Genomic DNA, 17,015 nt, shown 5'->3' on the forward strand with positions numbered 1-17,015 from the left:
ATTAGATTAGATTCCTCTCATGTGCAGAATTAGATTTGTTATGGTTATTCATGAGAAATACCCTTCTTAGCTTTAGTGAATGTATTTGGGATGGGGAGCCATCATTCTTGGTCTCTTGGTATCAATTCTTTGCATTGAGACAGTTATATATTTACAACTGGTTGTAAAACCAGCTTCCACATAAAGTTCCCCAAAGCATTGTTAGAATGCAGCTGCTTTCAGGTGCTGCAAAATGGGAATCCTGAGCGAAAATCCAGATTCCACTTAGAGTAATCAGTCCTTGCTTGGTTCTGGGTGATGCTCAGCAGGATAACAGATGATGCATTATTCTGATTTGTTTAATTTTATTTTTGTATATGTGTAGGGTAGGTAGAAGCAATGTCTTTTACTGGGCTAAGTAATACAGTTGGTAAAAAAATAAAACAACCTTCAGCGCAGACATAGTTAACTTCAAACTTAACTGCAAAGCCAGAAAGTATTGTTCAGGACTAGATAAGCATCAGTCTGATTAGCTCAAGTTGATTGCAGTTTCTCAGTGAAAATGGAGCTGATTCCTAGAGGCAAAGTATATGTTGTGCTAGAAGGGGAGGGAGGGGGGGGAAAAAAAAAAAAAAAAAAAAAAAAAAGAAAAAGAGAGAGAGAGAGAAATATACTAAGGTATTTTTGTCCTAAAAGAAAAAATGAGATGGCCTATAGCCTCTGGACTTGGAGAGTTAGGAAAATGTGGAAGGGAAATTATTAATGCACTAAACCCAGTATCTACTAATTTCATCCTTTCTCTTTTCAGCAAAGGAACTAAAGTTCATTACTAAATACATTTGGTATATATGTGAGGATGCTCATGATACCCACCACAGTGTGTCCAAAGCATATCTCATTTTTCATATCCGCCAGTTGAGAGTACAAAAGACGTGACTTCTCCCTGCTCACTTCCACCTCTTCCATGTCCTGAAACTCCCACATCTCCAGCAAAGCAGCAACAGCGAAGGGATGATAACGTTGCTCTTGTTTTCCTGGAAGTAAAACTATACTATAAACACTATAACACCACAAGTATTTCATAAAAGTTACAAAATTCTCCAAGTGCAAAATACAGTCTGGAAGCACAGTGCTCGTGTTGCAGCATTGCAGGATTAACAGAGTAGTTCTTCAAAGGAGGCTTGGAGAACAATCCCATTCCTGACTTTGGCAGCTGAGGCTGCATTCTGAGCCACACCATTCAGCATACCAGCACGTGTTTGAACAGCTCCTGCTGCACTAAATTAGCCCAAGCAGTGCTGTTTTTTTGATCTGATTAGAAACTATCATCTACAAGGTGTTAATGTTGCTGAAGAGACCTAAGATATGGGATGGTTCCACTGCTGTAGCATCTGAGGGCATCACAGGATGTCTGTCCCTCTCCTTGTGAAGCAAGCAAATACTATTCTGCCTATCTGAAAAACACCTAAATACCAAGACCTTTTTCCTGGAATTACAAGAATTGCATAGTGAACATAGAGTTAGGGGTGGTAGAAGCAGTTTATGAACTATTGGAACCAGTAGTTTCTTATTGAAACCACCAGCGTTTCAGAAAATGATCCCTAAACTAAAAATAATAATAAAAAAACAGCCTGTATTGGAGCTACGTGCCCAATCAAGAGCTTTAAGACAAAAATGTATTTTCAAATCCTTGTGGAAACTGGCAAGAACAATCTTCTGGAAGAACTGACAAGGACATCATGCCCCAAGAACTTTTTCTATCTATGTTTCCAAAATAAGATTTGACAGGTGGGAAAGAGGATCTGTTCTTATAGAGTTTGTTAACCAACGTTTTAGTAAAGCAAAATGTCATTAGCTTTGTTGGGAAAATGTCCTTTGCAAGTGTAAGTGAATTTTCTGTCTCAGTCTCTTTGATCAGTTGCTGAAGGGATGGTTTGGCCTGTAGTTTCTTCTGAGATCTGTAGTGTGACAGCCAGTGCTCCCAGCTGGTGTGTGTTGAGAGCACCTGCCTTCACCAAGGAGGTGTTCTTGGACAGAGCAGAATGCCCATGACATTTTGGAGTGACTCTGACTAGCAGTTTGCGTTCCCACCAGGAAACTCTGCTGTCTGGGATTGTGGACTGCTCGGGATCCATCAGGGTCTGTGCTGAGCCTGGCAATATTCACTGTGCAGGACAGAGGATGGAACAGTGAACATGATGCTTAACCCAGATTGTGCCTCACAAAGATTTTGGTCACCTGGCCCCAGTGGGAAATCCAGGAAATCCAACTTGCCTTGCTGTCAGTGGGAAAGGTGATCAGAAGGAATCATCTTCAAAGAAAGATCTGAAGACCATTCAGTTCTCAGTCAAACACTTCCCTTTCTCTAGCAACAGCACAGGGACCCAAGAGAGGAAGTCAGGTGCCATTTGGGAGCTGTGCTTTGCCCAGTTCTGTCTGCTTGGGGCAGAGGGTACATGCAGTGGCAGTAAGACAGGGCACTTCCCAGCTGGGTGAGAGTTACCCTGAATGGGAGCCCTGCTCCTTCCTGCCCACAGTCCTGCTGGCTCCAGCACTCCTGAATAACCCAATAGAGATGAGCTCAGTTGCAACAGGATGGGATTGGTGGGTCTCGACTCTTGGGACATGAGAGTTTAGTCCTTCCTCCCAAGGGTAAGTCATTCCTCTCATCTCTCTGATGAAGATCCTGGGAGGCTGTTGTCAGCTGGAAGGCAGGCAGCAATTTGGAGAAGGCTGGTCTCACACTTCTTAGATGTGCCAAGGACATGAAGGCAGCAAAAGCAGCATGTCCTTAGAAGAACAGGGTTACAGTTTGGAATGATCTGGGCAAAGCAATGCACAGGACACATAAATGGAAGCAGCAGGCTGGGGTATGTAAGCAGAATTTTGTCTTTTAAAAGCACAAAGCAGTGCTGCCATTCTGCTGCCTTAGTTGGAAAACAGAGAAAGTTCGGGTGCCGCCCTCGAAGGAAAATGTGGACTAGTTGGAGAAAGTCCAGAGGAGCTCACTAGATCAGAGGATTAGAAAACATGAGTTATGAAGAAACAGTGAAAGAATCAGTTTGTTTAGTCTAGGGAAGAGAAGACTGAGAGAAGTCATGATAACAGTCTTCAAATATGTGAAAGGATGCTTCAAAGACAAAGGGAATAAACTATTTTCCATGTCTTCTAGGAGATAGTGAGGCACTGGACTAGGTTGCCTGAGGAGTCTTCATCTTTTGGAGATCTTTAGGGACTGGTTTGTCAAATATTTGTCAAAATTATTTTGACAGAGCTGGGGTGGTCAGAAGGACTAGATGACTGCTGAGTCCCCCAGACCTTCTGATTATCCTGTAGGAGCTCCCCAGACTAGGACACTCTGGTCCTGGTGGATTGTTAAATTTCTTATCATTTTTTATTGCTAATGCACATTGTTTTTCTACACTGTGGCTAAAAAAATAGATTTCTGAAAGTACCACATACAACATACAAGGCAATCTTTGCCTCCTTGCATCACCTACATTAGTTAGCACTAAATATTCCAGCACATGGCTCAGCATCAGTTCACTGCAGTGCCTGCTCTTCCAACAGATCTCATGCCTTGAGGAGTTAAATGAATCAATAAAATCCCCTTGAAATAAAGCAGTTTAGTGAAGGTTTGAATGTATCTTTATCTGTTTAAGTAACTATGCAAGACCAATCAATTATTTTAAGTGTTGCTCAGCTTAATCTCTTTGTGCAGCCTGTGCTGCTTCAATGAGTGTCCATGTCTCTGCTTTACTGTAAATCTGCATTAATCATGATGAATGACTACGTACGTTGCAGGGTGGCAGGAAAATCTCCAGTGCAAACAGAAATCAGACAGGTTGGAGTGGCTCTGGAAACTTCTGCATAGTTGAGGCTAAAAGTAGTCTCAGCCTGTTGATGTTAAATCTTTGGATGTAAAAAAAAAAAAAAAAAAAACAAAAAACCAAAAAGGTTTCTGTGGCTGTAATGGTGATGGAAAACAGCCATGCACCAACAAAATCAGCCCATACCTCTTTGTAGCTGCCAGACCTACAGCCCTTATCTACACTGACTTTTATTGCCCCAGATTTTCCACCACAGCTGCCAGCAGAGACAGCCATGGGAAGTCTGAGCCCATCTGTGAATGAAATCATTGTCACTGCAGGTGCTGCCACACCTGGGAGCAGCCTCTCTGCTGAGGGGAAAAAGAGTATTCAAGGGGAGGAAAAGATCTCTTACAATGTGCTTGCTCTGTCCATTTCAGGATCGCTGGAGATACAGCACTCAACAAAAACATCCATGAGTCGGTCAGCGCTCAGATCCGGAAGAACTTTGCAAAAAGCAAATGGAGAGTAAGTGACGGGTAACACTGACAGACAGCTCTGCCACACAACCACCCCTGTGGCAGGCTAGTGCTTTCATGGCCCAAAATTGTGGTCAAAATGGTTGGTCCAGGCTTAGATTTCATGACCCTGCAGGGCCTCTTGTATAGGATGGTGTTTGCCAAGTAGAAAAGTAATGAGTGTGAGAAATGGGGATGAGGCTGCTCATAGCAGCTGTGGTTTTTGGTGGAGTTAGGGTCAGGACCATGCAGGGACATGAAGAAATGCATGTTGGGGCAGGGATGGATTTGTCAAATATTACTTTCTTGTAGGCTGCTGCATCCCAGCTGAGCACTAGGAGAACAAAGGTTTGATAAAGCACTTTCTAGTTTAGAATTCAGGAAAAATTTGAAAGACAACAAGCTTATTCCCTTCTGACATGCTGGACAGCCAGGACAGGAGCACAAATAACCCTTCCACCTCTGCTTTTTCTCATTCTTGATTTCTCTCTCACTGTTCTCCTCCAGCAAGCGTTCAATGCCACGGCAGTGGTGCGGCACATGCGGCGGCTACACCTGGGCAGCAGCCTGGACAGCGCCAGCGCCAGCGTGTCCAGCGCCCTCAGCCTCGCCACGCCGCTCCCCGACTCAGCCACACGGAAAGATTGTGAGTAGCCAACATCCCGGGAAAGCTCCCAGCAGCCCGGCAAACCCACGGGATCCCCATTTTCCCCTGAGCCCCAGGCTGCAGTCCTCGCTGCCTGTAGGATTGGCTTTGTGCAAGCAGGTGTTTAAAATGAGGATTTGAAGTGGGCCATTGTTTTTGGCTGGCCAGAAAAATAGTGTTTCAATTGGAAAAGTCTATGCACTAAAAAAAAAAGGAAAAAAAAGAGGTTTTAGCTTGGTGAGTTTTGAGAGAAAATCACAGTATCCTTTGGAGGAAAAGGGCTTTTGCTTGGGAAAAAGATCCAGACCCCCACAGCAACAAAGTTTTATATTTGGTTGAAATTTGAAAAAGTTTACTCAAACTGTTTATGTTTGAGTTTACAGTATTATGATAGGCCATTTTTCTGTAAAAATTGCCTTACTTTCCATTTCCATGGAGAAGACTGATCCTGCCAGTCAGACCCAGCTTCTCTCTTCCTGGGCCAAGTTAAGCTCCTGCACAAGGAGGTTCTTTTGTCTGAGCAGGATTCAGACTCTGTGCACCACTGTGGGACTTGGCCCTCTGCCATGTTTGTTTTGTGCTATAATTGATATTTGCAAGCTGCCCACTGGACTCAGATGTTTGGGATATATATTTTTCTGAATGCCAGGGAAGGGGACATGGCAGCAAAGGGATTATTTGGAAGACAGAAATGCATCCTTTGCAATGAAGCCTGTTTATTCTCTGGCTTCTGAGCATTTCTTTTATCCTCTCCTATCCATCTGTAGATATTTTATGTAATGAAATGGAGGGATGTGTTACATTTGAGGGAAGTTCCTTTAAAGTGCAGCACTAAAAAGAAATGGTTTGCTGTGGACTGAAGTAGTCATTTCTAGACTGTACCTGGAGCTGAAAGCTCCTGTTACTTAGGATGGATTTAGGATAATGCTGCTCTCTGCTTCTGCCACCCCTGCTTGCCACCCCATGCTCCTTGATGAGGACATGACACCAGCCACAGTCCCCATGGCTCTGAGTGGAAGCTGTTTGCTCTTGCTGCCATGGGCACTGTTTCCCCCACAACTGGGGTGCATTCTGCCTTCTGGGTCCTCTGTGAGATACCTTTTCAACCTGTGCTGTGCTGAGCCAGGGGAGAGCCCCTTCCCTCTGCATACTGGGCCTGGTGGGGGTCATACCCGGTGTCCAGTTTCTGATGCCCAGCGCCAAATCCTACAGCTGCTGTCAAAAAAAAAATATCACTGTGCTCCTGGCACACACCTGACACCTGCAAAGGAGTGATGCTGACCAGCCTCAAAACACTTCGAGTCATGCACTGGCCATGCAGCAATGTCAGAAACCTGCTGGATAGGAGAAATGTCCCTTGATTTTTGTTCTTGTTGCAGTATGGCAAGGCTGGACTCCAGTCAGGTCTAGAGCATCTGATGAATGCTTTGCTGCTAAACTGGTGGATGATTAATGCAGTTCAACTGGTGGGTGATTAATTGCCATCCATCCATTTGATTAATCTCAAATGGTATTAATTAATGGCAATTAGTAGTCTGAAAAATGTTAAAACATGTGGAAGGGTGGGAAGAGAAGGAAATCTGTTTAACCACTACAGAACCAGCAGGTCCCTGTGCAGAATCCAACCACATCTTGCAGTGGTGAAGTCATCCAGGACATGAAGGATTAAACCAGATGTGTTAAGATAGGATGAGTTTTTACATGCCAGAAATACGAGGCAGAAAAATACTGGAAGATTTCCAAGCATCCCAGGTTAACTCCAGCTTGGCAGACAACGCAGAAGAGCTTTCCTTCCTCGAAGAAATCATTTGAAGTGTTAGGAGATGCTGGAGTCCCAGAGAACCAATGAGGAGAGCCAGCAACAAACACAAGGAGTTAGGAGGGAGCTGACATATCAAATACATTGCACCAAATACCTCCTGATAGGAAAAAGAAATCTCTGAGGTCTCTGTCCTACCTCTTTATTTCTCAGCGGTTTTTTCTGGGTACAGATTCCGTGCACGAGAAAGATCCCATGCAGCAAGTTACATGATCCAGCTGTGCCACCATTACACAATGAAATGCTGCCTGATGCTATTAACAGACACTTCATGAACTCTCCAAATAGTTTCAAAGGCAGCAATTTCACATCACTGAAGACGATTAAGTATGGCCTTTGCTGAGAGTAGGTTATGTCAGGCTGTATCTGAAACCTCCACAGCAGGGCAGAGCAGAGATCAGGCATTAGGCTGGATTATGCTACCTGTCAGGAAACAGGAAGGGATTCCTAAAGGAATCAGGCAGGATTCTCAAGGGTATTGGCCTGATTCTCAGTCCATGGCTGGTTTATTCAATTTAGTCATGATTGGACTGCCTAGATTATTTATAGATCCTAGTGCTCTGTATTTTTAAGGTAATAGATAAATTGCAGTGTGATGCCAAGTTGTCAAATGTCAATGGGAAATGGTGTGGCCAAGTATAGGTACAGCATAGTCATCCTTGAGATTGAAATGCCTCCTTGAAGCATGGAAAAGTAGTTAAAATTCCTAGCAAGTATCAAAAAGGTCCTGAAGAGTCAAAAGGCCATGACAAACTTCAGTCTGAGAATATATTAATATAGGGTTCATCCATTCTTTATTCACCAGTCTGGAAAAATGAACTGTATTTCTAATCACTCTGAGCCTGCATCTGATCAGAGCAAGGTGACCACGCCAGGTCCCCACCTAACAGCTTTTGATGCACCAGAATACTGTACTCAAGAGATACTCAATCTCACATCAACCTACATCTCAGCTGGAAGTCCTGGAGACATCCCAGCAAAGCCTGGAACAATGTGAGCTGTCACTAGAGGGATGTCCAAGTCACACAAAATTACATTCCCTCTAGGTTTACTGGAATTCAGCAACGAATTTCACCCACTGTACTTCTTTATCAGCAGCTTCCCAGGATGCCCAGGTGCGCAGTCTGATTGTTTAGCTAGATGGTCATGATGAGATATTTAATCATCTTTTAAAAAGCCCAAGAGGAAATTATTCAGAGCAAGTACAATGCTGGAAGGATTTTTGAATCCCACAACTCTTTCTCTTCAGCCCTGGAACTGTGGCATCGGTGTGGCTGAGCCCCTACTGAAACGAGACCTTGAGTCCCTGTGAGATGTGTGTGCACTGCTGCTGGTGGCAGTAGGTGAAAGACCGTGGGCAGAAGATGCCCTGTGGAGGTACCCAGCCAACCCACCACTGCAGCCAACCCACCCAGCCAACCCACCACCGCAGGAAGAGCAGCAGCCCCTTCTCCAGCTTCAATCCTCTCCGCTCCGTAGCGCGCTACGAAACAAACTCCGCTTTGCCCAAGTCCCCGCCTCCAAAAATAACATTTCTAACTGTATTTCTGGCTTTCCTTTTAGGTATGTCTCCATCCACTCTCTGTAGTTTTGTTTCATCTGCTTCTTCAGGCGTTTCTGCGGTAGGAGGGGACCGGAGACCCAGAGCCACCACGGTGACCACAGTGCACACAGGGAGCAAGTGAGCGCCGGGGCGGCCAGGAGCGGGCAGGAGGCGGGGCTGGCAGGCGGCCTCGGGCCGTCGCACCCTGCTCGGCGAAGGGACTAGAAGAAAGAAGATTTTTTTATGGCCATATTTTATACTGCAATTCTGAAATGTTTCATTTATCACAAACTGCAATGACTCCAGGAGGAACGGAATCTAACAGTCTCTGGTGCTGTACATATATATATACATATATATATATATAAATATATATATGTATGTGAGTCTAGCAATGTTCTGACTAATGAACATTCATTCTTTCCCCCAGTGATTTACTCTTTTCTCAGTGTAGGTAACAGAATATGTTGTATTTTTTTTTTCCATTAACTACAAACATCTCAACTGGATTATTTAAATAGAAATACTTTTCTGAGCATTTTTTTTCTTTTAAAAATTGACTTCAAGTAATGTCCCTCTTCCAGTTTGCTGGGGGATAGGCTATTTCTGTAGGTAGGAATTGGCATTAACTTTGCAACATGGGAGGATTTCAATGGCATGCCATTTCTTGCTCCTCAAATTGGACTGCAAGTCTGTCTGGCTTTAGCAGAGCTGTTACTGCTCAGATTAAGAAACTGCTGCTTTCCCCCCCATCCTCCTCCTTGAAAGCCATGGAGAGAATTAAATTGCCACCAGCTGGGAGTCAGCTCATCTTGGCCTCATTTCTGTCTGGGGATCAGCACCCTTGTTTCAGAGGAGAGGCAGGTACACAGAGTCAGGCAGGAGCTGGCCAGAGCTGTGCAAGGGAAATGACAGAACATGGTCTCATCCTGCAGATCCCATCTTCCTCGAGTCTCTGTGTGCTGTGAGCAGAGGGAAAGAAAAGGAAGATACAGGGGTGGGTATCATTGTCCTCTGCCACTGATTGGCTGTGCTGCCCTCAAGCAAGACATTTAATTCACCAGCCTCCCTGCAGTGTGCCCTCTGGCATTGCTGATACTCAGCACCTCCCAGAGTAGCCAAAAGTAGGGAGAGGAGAGGAGTGGTGCTTGAAGCCCTCTGTAAAGCACTGGCAGGTTCTTGGGTGCAAAGTGCAGGATCTGGTGTAGTGAACCTCCATCACGATCAGGCTGAGCTCCATCAGGAGGGTTGAGGAGTGCTGAGCTGGGAAAGCAGGACCTCGCTGAAAGGAACAGGCACAGCTGGGGCAGTGGCGGCACTGGCTTTCCCTCCTCCCCAGAAGCTCATATACCAAAGCAAGCCAAATTTACTCATTTTTAAATTACTGAATGCATGCATTTCCCAGGTTCTTTTTGCTGGTGCATCATTCAGGAACAGCCACCACAACTGCTGTGCTGCTGTGCATTAAAGCAGCTTGAAACAGAGAAGAGGGCAAATTTGCCCAGTTTGCTAAAGGACTCCCTCCAGGTTACCTCAATGAAATTCCCATCTGATTTTCCTTTGAGGAAGTGAGAGGGGAGGCAGGTGGCAGAGGCAGATGCCCTTCACTAGGCACTCTGAGCCCCACACATCCCAGACACGTCCATCCCTGCCAGAGACACAATTCCCTGCAGCATGCTCTGTTGTCACACTTGCCTCACTTTCCTGCACAAGAAATTGTGAAAGCCAATCACAGACAGAGTTCAATGTATCAGGCAATAGTGCCTGTGCTGGGAAAAGCCATGAGACAGGTATTTTTCATTGAGACTTCTATATCCAGCTCCAGCTTTAGTTGGTTGGCTTCACACAGCAGAGCCAGGATTTCATCCATCATACTACAGAAACCCTTGGGAGAAAAAAAAACAGAAAAAAAAATAATGGAAAAGCAGGTGGCAGTGAGCACTGACTCTGATTGAAACAGCCACTCCTTCGGTGGCACTTACAGCTGTTGCACCAGGTCTCTAGTTTCCTCTGTGTTAAGTTGCTCCCTGTTTTCAGAGGGCTGTGGCACATCTGAGTGAGCCCCCTGTGCACCCCACCATGCTCAGCTGGCATGGCTGCTCACACAGAAAAGGCTCCAACTTCAACTTCTCATTTTAGAAAAGATAGCAGATACTGAACTGTAGGGGTTTTATAGCAAAGCTCCATATAATTTCCACAGTGAAGACTTCTGAGCAAGATTTGGGCAGACTGAAGGGCAAGGGGTCTCCTTGCTGCAAGTCACATTCCTGTCCCCATACCCTGGCCATTGCCACCATACACTTTTTATCAGCATTTACATCTGAGCTCTTTATGTCTTGATGCAAAAGCATCAAAACATGAGTAGAACACAATTTAAACTCAGTTTAAGGATACTTTATTTTACCAGCCTGAGTAAGGAAGTTTTAGTTTTGAGAGACTCCAAGACATTCAAGGGATTTTGAGCCCCTATGATTTCATAAGCACAGTTGGCCCTATTCTGCTCCAGTTGCAGGTTGTAAATAGACACTCTCCCAGTTTGGCATCAGTGGAGTTCCCCACATTTACACACGTGCAACCAAAAGCAGGATTTAGTTAAGGAATAATTTTGTCTCTGTAGAGCAATTTTAAAGGTTAGGGCTCAAGTGTTCCCTCTGCACCTCCTCTTCTGAAACCTGAAGTCTGGTTTGAACTTGACCTCAGCAGTTGCTGTGGCCACTGATCAAAATACAGCATCCAAATGAATCTTGCAGGAAAAAGAAAAGCAAATGGATTTTCTTCTCCAGAATAAAGGGCAGTGGCAGGAGCAAAGACAGACATGCTGTCCTGCAGATGGGGGGTTCCCATGTGCTGGCTGCCCTTCCTTGCTGGGTGTTTTCTGTGGGTTTTTTTGTCGGGAGGGGTATTCTTTCCTTCCATTGTTGGAATTAGTGTGATTTGGTTTTGTTACTGCAGGTAATATTCTGCCTTGGTTGTGTAATTTATCACCATTCTTTTTGACTTGCTATCAACTGCTGGGATCATAAGATAAGAAACAGAAACACTTAAGAGCAAATTTGTTTCTTTCTGCTACACTTTTGGTGGTGGGGAGCTTTTATTTGGTATCTGTGAAACACAGCTGGAGACCTGACCAAGGCTCACCAAATGCTTAGAGATCTCTCCTGAAGCATCACTTGGTTAAAACTTCTCATTTTACAGCTGGGTACACCTGTTAACAGGGGTGACTTGGCAGCACCCAGGCCAGATCTATGGAGGAGAGCTGGAGACATTTGCCCCTTGGCAGCACAGCCTGTTAGGGCAAACACTCCAGCCTTGCTTGCCAGGGATGCTCCAGTGCTTTTGCATGTCCTTCCCCTGTCCCAGCCTGCTTCTGCTCAGCCACTCTCACAGGAGAATGCAAAGGTAATAAAGAGTAAATAATGTGGACGTGGGCTGAACAGCCAAATAGCCCCACAGTAGAATCTTCAAAACAAATCCCAGCTGGCCTTGCCATGAAGGACTAGGTAGAAAAATCATTCTGGGCTCTTTTCCAATGAGCTGTCCTACTAAACAGTCTGTGATTTGCTGCTTGCATGAGGACTTCAGCCTGGACTCTGCTTGTTACCCTCTTCTGCTTTACTGGTACCAATGTGTTTTTCCTTTACAACTTGTTTTCCTCAGCTCCTTCCCCTTCTTTTTCTTTGCTTGCAGCTTTGATTGTTGATTTTTACCTCCAGAGTCACAGAGGCCATCTCTGATGCCAACAGCAGTGTTCTTGCTGGGAAAACAAAATGAAACAAAACAAAAAAAAATCCAGAAAAGCTCCAGAAGGCCCCTTAGCCTGCAGAAGAAGTTGTGAGGACAGGCTGCCCATGAACTCTGCGAGCTGAAAGTCAGTATTGCAGTGGCAAGGGCTTCTCTTGATGATTTTGCATGTGACTTCATTCCCAGTGCATCCTAACTCTCTGCTGGATCACCCCTTCTGCAGCACAAAACGGATATTGGCCCTGCGACATGGCTAGTGGGGAAGTAGGAGTGTGGGGAAAACCCGGCAGTGTTGCTTTCCTGAGACTGTGTCACTCTGCTGCTGCTGTCTCTTCTGTCCTGGTTGCTGTTGTACAGGTGCCATTAGAGTAGTGAGAATAAAAAAATAATAATAAAAAAAAAAGGTAGGATTTTACCTATGCATTGTGTGTCTATTATGGTTGTGGTGCCGAAATAAAACCAAGAAATTTGGTTTATTCCTGACATGAATCAAACCACAAAAAGGAGTGTGATTCCACTGGTATACATCTCCATGTAGTTCTGCTGTAGACATTGGATAGGGGTTTCTGCTGTGCATGTGTCCTGCATACCTCCATGGCCACTGACAATATTCTTTTATTACCAGTTCTTTTGGGTTCTTGCCTAGTCCTGATGAAATTCAGGTCTTGTCCTAAGAATTTTTCTGTCCCAGGGCCAGCATAACCCCTGATCTCAGGCTTTTCTCCCCAAACCCTCTGCAAACCAGGACATGGGCCTCCAGGGTGCCCATGAATGTAGTTGCAGCTGGCCCCAAGGCTGTCCCCTTCCTATTTTTAGGGAAGCAAACTGCCAGAGAAAGCCAGATAGCTTTCAGCCATTGGCAAGCAGAGAGGATATTGCCCTTTGATGTGAACTTGGCATTAACAAGATCAGCTCTAGGGAAACCTGTGCTATTACTTCCTCCTGTGATAACAGCTCCAGCCCTGAGCAGCACTGAATGAGCACCAGATAGAAACACCAGATTGACTTTGCCAGCAAGATCATGCAGGCTGTAGCCTGTTCCTTTTGCTCTTTCCAAAGAACCAGGGGATTCGTCTGCTGGCAAAATAACAGTTTCTAGGCTGAGCCTTAAGGTACAAAAGTAACTTCTATTCAGCATATGGAAATTCTCATTTGATGCAATTATTCCTGTTCTTGCTCCCATGCATATTTACCTATGTGAATTGGGGCCTGAACGCATCCCAGGAATTATTAATGGGAAGGGAGTTTTGCCTTCCATATTTGTGCTTATTCGCACCAGAAACCCGAACACTCATTCAAGCAAAAAGCAGAAACACACACGGAGACTACAGTATCCAAGGAAAACAGCACCAAGACCAAGAGTGGAGGATTAGTTTGCAAATCACTGTCAGCAATGGCTGAGTGAGGGAACAGCAACCTGCTCACAAACACTGCATGAACTCGTTTCCCCTGCTAAACAAGTCATCCCATATATCATGCCCAGCAGCAAGTTTTACTCAATCCCTTTTGTTTTCCCTCACATCCCTGCAGCAGAGTCCTGCCTTCCCCCCCTGTCTGCAGGGTGCTCTGGTCTCTGTGACACACGTGGGTGTTTGTGTGTGCACATGCACATTGTGGCCCCAAGGGTCACAGATCCTTCGGGTGGGTGATCAGGAGTTGGTCCAGGTTTTTTGGTCTGACTTTGCATGGTTGGGTCAAAGCTGTGTAAATAGTGTTTGTAGCAGAGGATAGAGGCTCTTTTGCCTGGACTCTGGATTTCAAGACACCTTCCCCACCACAAATAGTGCCACTTATCTGTCCAGGTAGCTTTTTTTTTTCTCCCTCCTCTTCATAAATGCCAAGGTCAGTCGAATGGCTCTTACAGTTTTTCCATACTCCAGAGTGGAATCAGGGCTTGTGCGCACGCAAGCGTTGTGAAAAAACACTGCTGAACTAATGATGGCATCAACTGTCCAATAAATGCATGATACTGCACTGCATGTATTAAACTGCTGTTCACTGTTTCTGTATTTCCCAAGCCTTTTCTTTATGCACATTCAACCCAACCTTCTCTCTGAGGGAATTACTTCTATGTATCGCTTTTAAATGACTTGATGTATCTGTAACTCGAAATCCATTGTTAAGTTTAAGTAAATGCAAAAGCTGATGTTTTGTAAACAAGATACTGCAAAGCCTGGTAATGTATTTTGTCTTTCTGTTGAGTGCTCCGCAGCATGTACAGGAAGAGTCACCATCCAGAGCAGCTTAAAATTAGGCAGCAGTCACATACACAGGTGTAGAAGCAGGGAGCTGGGGAGGTGAGAATCCCTTTTTTAATACAACACCTACAAATTTGATCTGCATCAAAAGTTCCTTCCCTGGGTCACTAACACTCAGAGCTACCAAGCAACATGTTGGTGTGTCTCTTTGTTTTTCTTTTTTTCCTTTGGGTTTGTTTTTTTTCTATTGAAAATTCAGATTGGTTTACTCAATTAGTATTTTTACCTTCCTACAAGATAGCTCTTTCTCACCTGTTGAAGTATGAACTACATTTTGGGGACCAAGATGCTGTGATTCTTTGCCTGCACAAAATAGGGCAGAGAGCTGAGCTAAATTACCCCATCCTTTCCAAAGCATCACCACCTTAATACTACCATTTAATCCCTGAACCTCCAAGTGATACCATTTATCCATGGAAGAGTTTGGTGTGGTACTTTTCCTTCTTCCACGTGGAAACCATGCCCTTACCTTCTCTTCTCTTAGTTATTGACCCATTTTCTTGTGTGGTGCTCTTTCCGAGGCAGGGTACAGGATGGCTCCATGGTACTTGTAGCTCCAGCCCAAACTTCTTGTGGGCATCAGCAGGGCTTTGGTCCCAGCTCCTGAGTGGCTGCTGTGTGGAAGATGCTCGTGTTCCCAACACTCAAAGCAGAGTCTATCTGAAGGGACTGGGAAATTGATCTGTGTTCCTGGCAACGGCATGCCAAGCAGCAGGCCTGGGAAGCAAGCATCATGCTGGTGGCATGGTCCTTGGAAATTATTCTCCATGGTGGCCAAAAACACCAAGAAGTCTTGAGCCCCCCTTCAAGGCTCATGCTCAGCCAGGTCTGTGCCATTGCTGAATCACTGTATGGCAGCACAACAAATCATCAATTACAGTCGTAAACCAGCCTGAGTTCAGACTGCTGAGGCAGCATCTGGCAAGGCTCCATGAGGAGGTGGATGTGTGCTGTGGTTCCTGGTGGGTGGGAGTTCCTAGAGGGTTGCTCAGAACAGCTCTGAGCTTTTCCATCTCTCATCTTGCATCCTCTGAGCCCAGCATGGCATCACACATGCTGAGTCTTATTAGATCAAGCATGACCCCCAAAGTGAAGAGTGTGGAAGGTTGCAGCTCAGTTAGTGCAACTCATGTTTTGGTCAACACAACACCAGTGACCTTCTGTACATTTACCTCTAGTTAAGAAACAATTGAGAAAGGCCCGTTTGGGCCTTTTTTTAGATAGATATTTTATTTGAGCCAGAAAACAGTGGGAAAAAAAAAAGCCTAGTCTGCCCAGAATAGTGACTCCCCAAATATCCCCAACTGCAAAACATCTCTCAGTTGACTTCTAATGAAAATGCAAGCATGTTTTCTACAAAGGCTTAAACCTTAATCAAGGAATGTCAGTGTGCCTAATATTGCAGGTCTTGTGATTGATAACAAGTTCATAACAGCATCCATGTCCAAAAAGAAGGGAGAATGTGTATTTACTCCATGCATGTACTAAGGCATTGCAAAAGTTTTATCTGCGTAATGAGTTTGCAGTTCTGCAAATTGTTAATGGGGCTACATCGCAAGTGGTTCTTTGCCTTGACAATCATGTATACATATCGAGATTTCTATCATAATGACAATTTAAAGGGATGACTAATTGTTTTCCTCCAATAAATCCAATTAAATCAGCCTGATGTGAAGTCTGATGATTTTGAGTGCATGAGTCTCCACCCACATACAGAAAGGGAGTGAGTAATTTCTGTGGCTGCTCCACTGCCCTGTTGTGTTTTATGCAATGATGTTCCTTTATGTCCCAAAGGAGAATAATAAGATTTTCTTTCTCCCCAGTTCACTCCATAGGGAAATGAATAAAAAGGATGGTTTGTCCTTTAGATTTTTCCTAAAGCTGTTGATGAAAATGGTATTGCATGTCGACATATGGAGACATGGCTGTCTCCTGGGCATTGAGAATGTATGTGTAGGGCTGGGGAAAAGACATGTTCTTGTTGGTGGTTGCTGCACCTTTGAGTTGGTCCTGGTAACTTACACACCCTGTGATGGGAATGATCAAAGGAGACAGGATTTTCATCAGTGAGAATTTCTAAGTTCCTTTGCAGTCAGCCATGCTCTCCAAAGACTGTTGAATGTGCTCCATCATTGGCCTAATTTTCTTCCAGGTGATGTTCCTGGAGTGAGTTATGACTTGCTTTTCATTTTTTCCTCCTATTTTTCTCCACTGTTGTTCCTTATTTTCTGGTTTTCATCCACTGGCACACAAGAATTCCTCCCCCTTTAAAATAGGTGGCAAAACCAACATGCCCAGCAGGGAGCTGGGCCTGTGCTGGAGGCCAAAGCTAAGTGATTTTAGACACCTGGTTCAGTAACAGAGCTGCAACAAACAGCAGTGATGATGCCAACTCACAGCAATATAAAGAGAAAGGCAAATTACTTATAAAGCTTTTATTTTGTGAATGAAGAAACAACCTTCAGAACTAGCATGGTAAGTATTTGAAAGCAGTGGTGAGCAACTGTGTTTCTCAGAATTAGATTTTGATGGTAGGTTGTATCAGGACAGGTGAGATAACCTCTGATTTGTGCTCTGGAAAAGGCACATCCATGGCAAGATGCATGATTGGAAAAGTACATCCATGTACAATAATGCTGTCTGGAAGTTTGCTGGAGGTGGTGTGTGACACTGAGGCACAAAACATGATTTGCAGTGTCAGG

General features: G+C 44.6%; 1 protein-coding gene across 3 annotated transcripts in view; it reads left to right on the plus strand.

Moving 5' to 3' along the window:
* The window catches only part of CAMK1D (calcium/calmodulin dependent protein kinase ID), a 209,463-nt gene extending 193,487 nt beyond the window's left edge, over positions 1–15,976 (plus strand). For 2 of the 3 annotated variants that reach the window (XM_066182724.1, XM_066182722.1), the window contains 3 exons: positions 4,229–4,316; positions 4,814–4,952; positions 8,335–15,976. In XM_066182724.1, coding sequence (XP_066038821.1) covers positions 4,229–4,316; positions 4,814–4,952; positions 8,335–8,456 — 349 coding nt within the window. In that variant the 3' untranslated portion in view covers positions 8,457–15,976. The remainder of the gene's footprint in view (positions 1–4,228; positions 4,317–4,813; positions 4,953–8,334) is intronic. The other variant, XM_066182723.1, reaches the window with a different exon arrangement.
* Positions 15,977–17,015: the final 1,039 nt, after the last annotated feature.

Source organism: Chamaea fasciata, unplaced genomic scaffold (genome assembly GCF_029207755.1).
Source record: "Chamaea fasciata isolate MVZ Bird 193981 ecotype frontalis unplaced genomic scaffold, bChaFas1.0.hap1 SCAF_5, whole genome shotgun sequence".
NCBI lineage: Eukaryota > Metazoa > Chordata > Aves > Passeriformes > Sylviidae > Chamaea > Chamaea fasciata.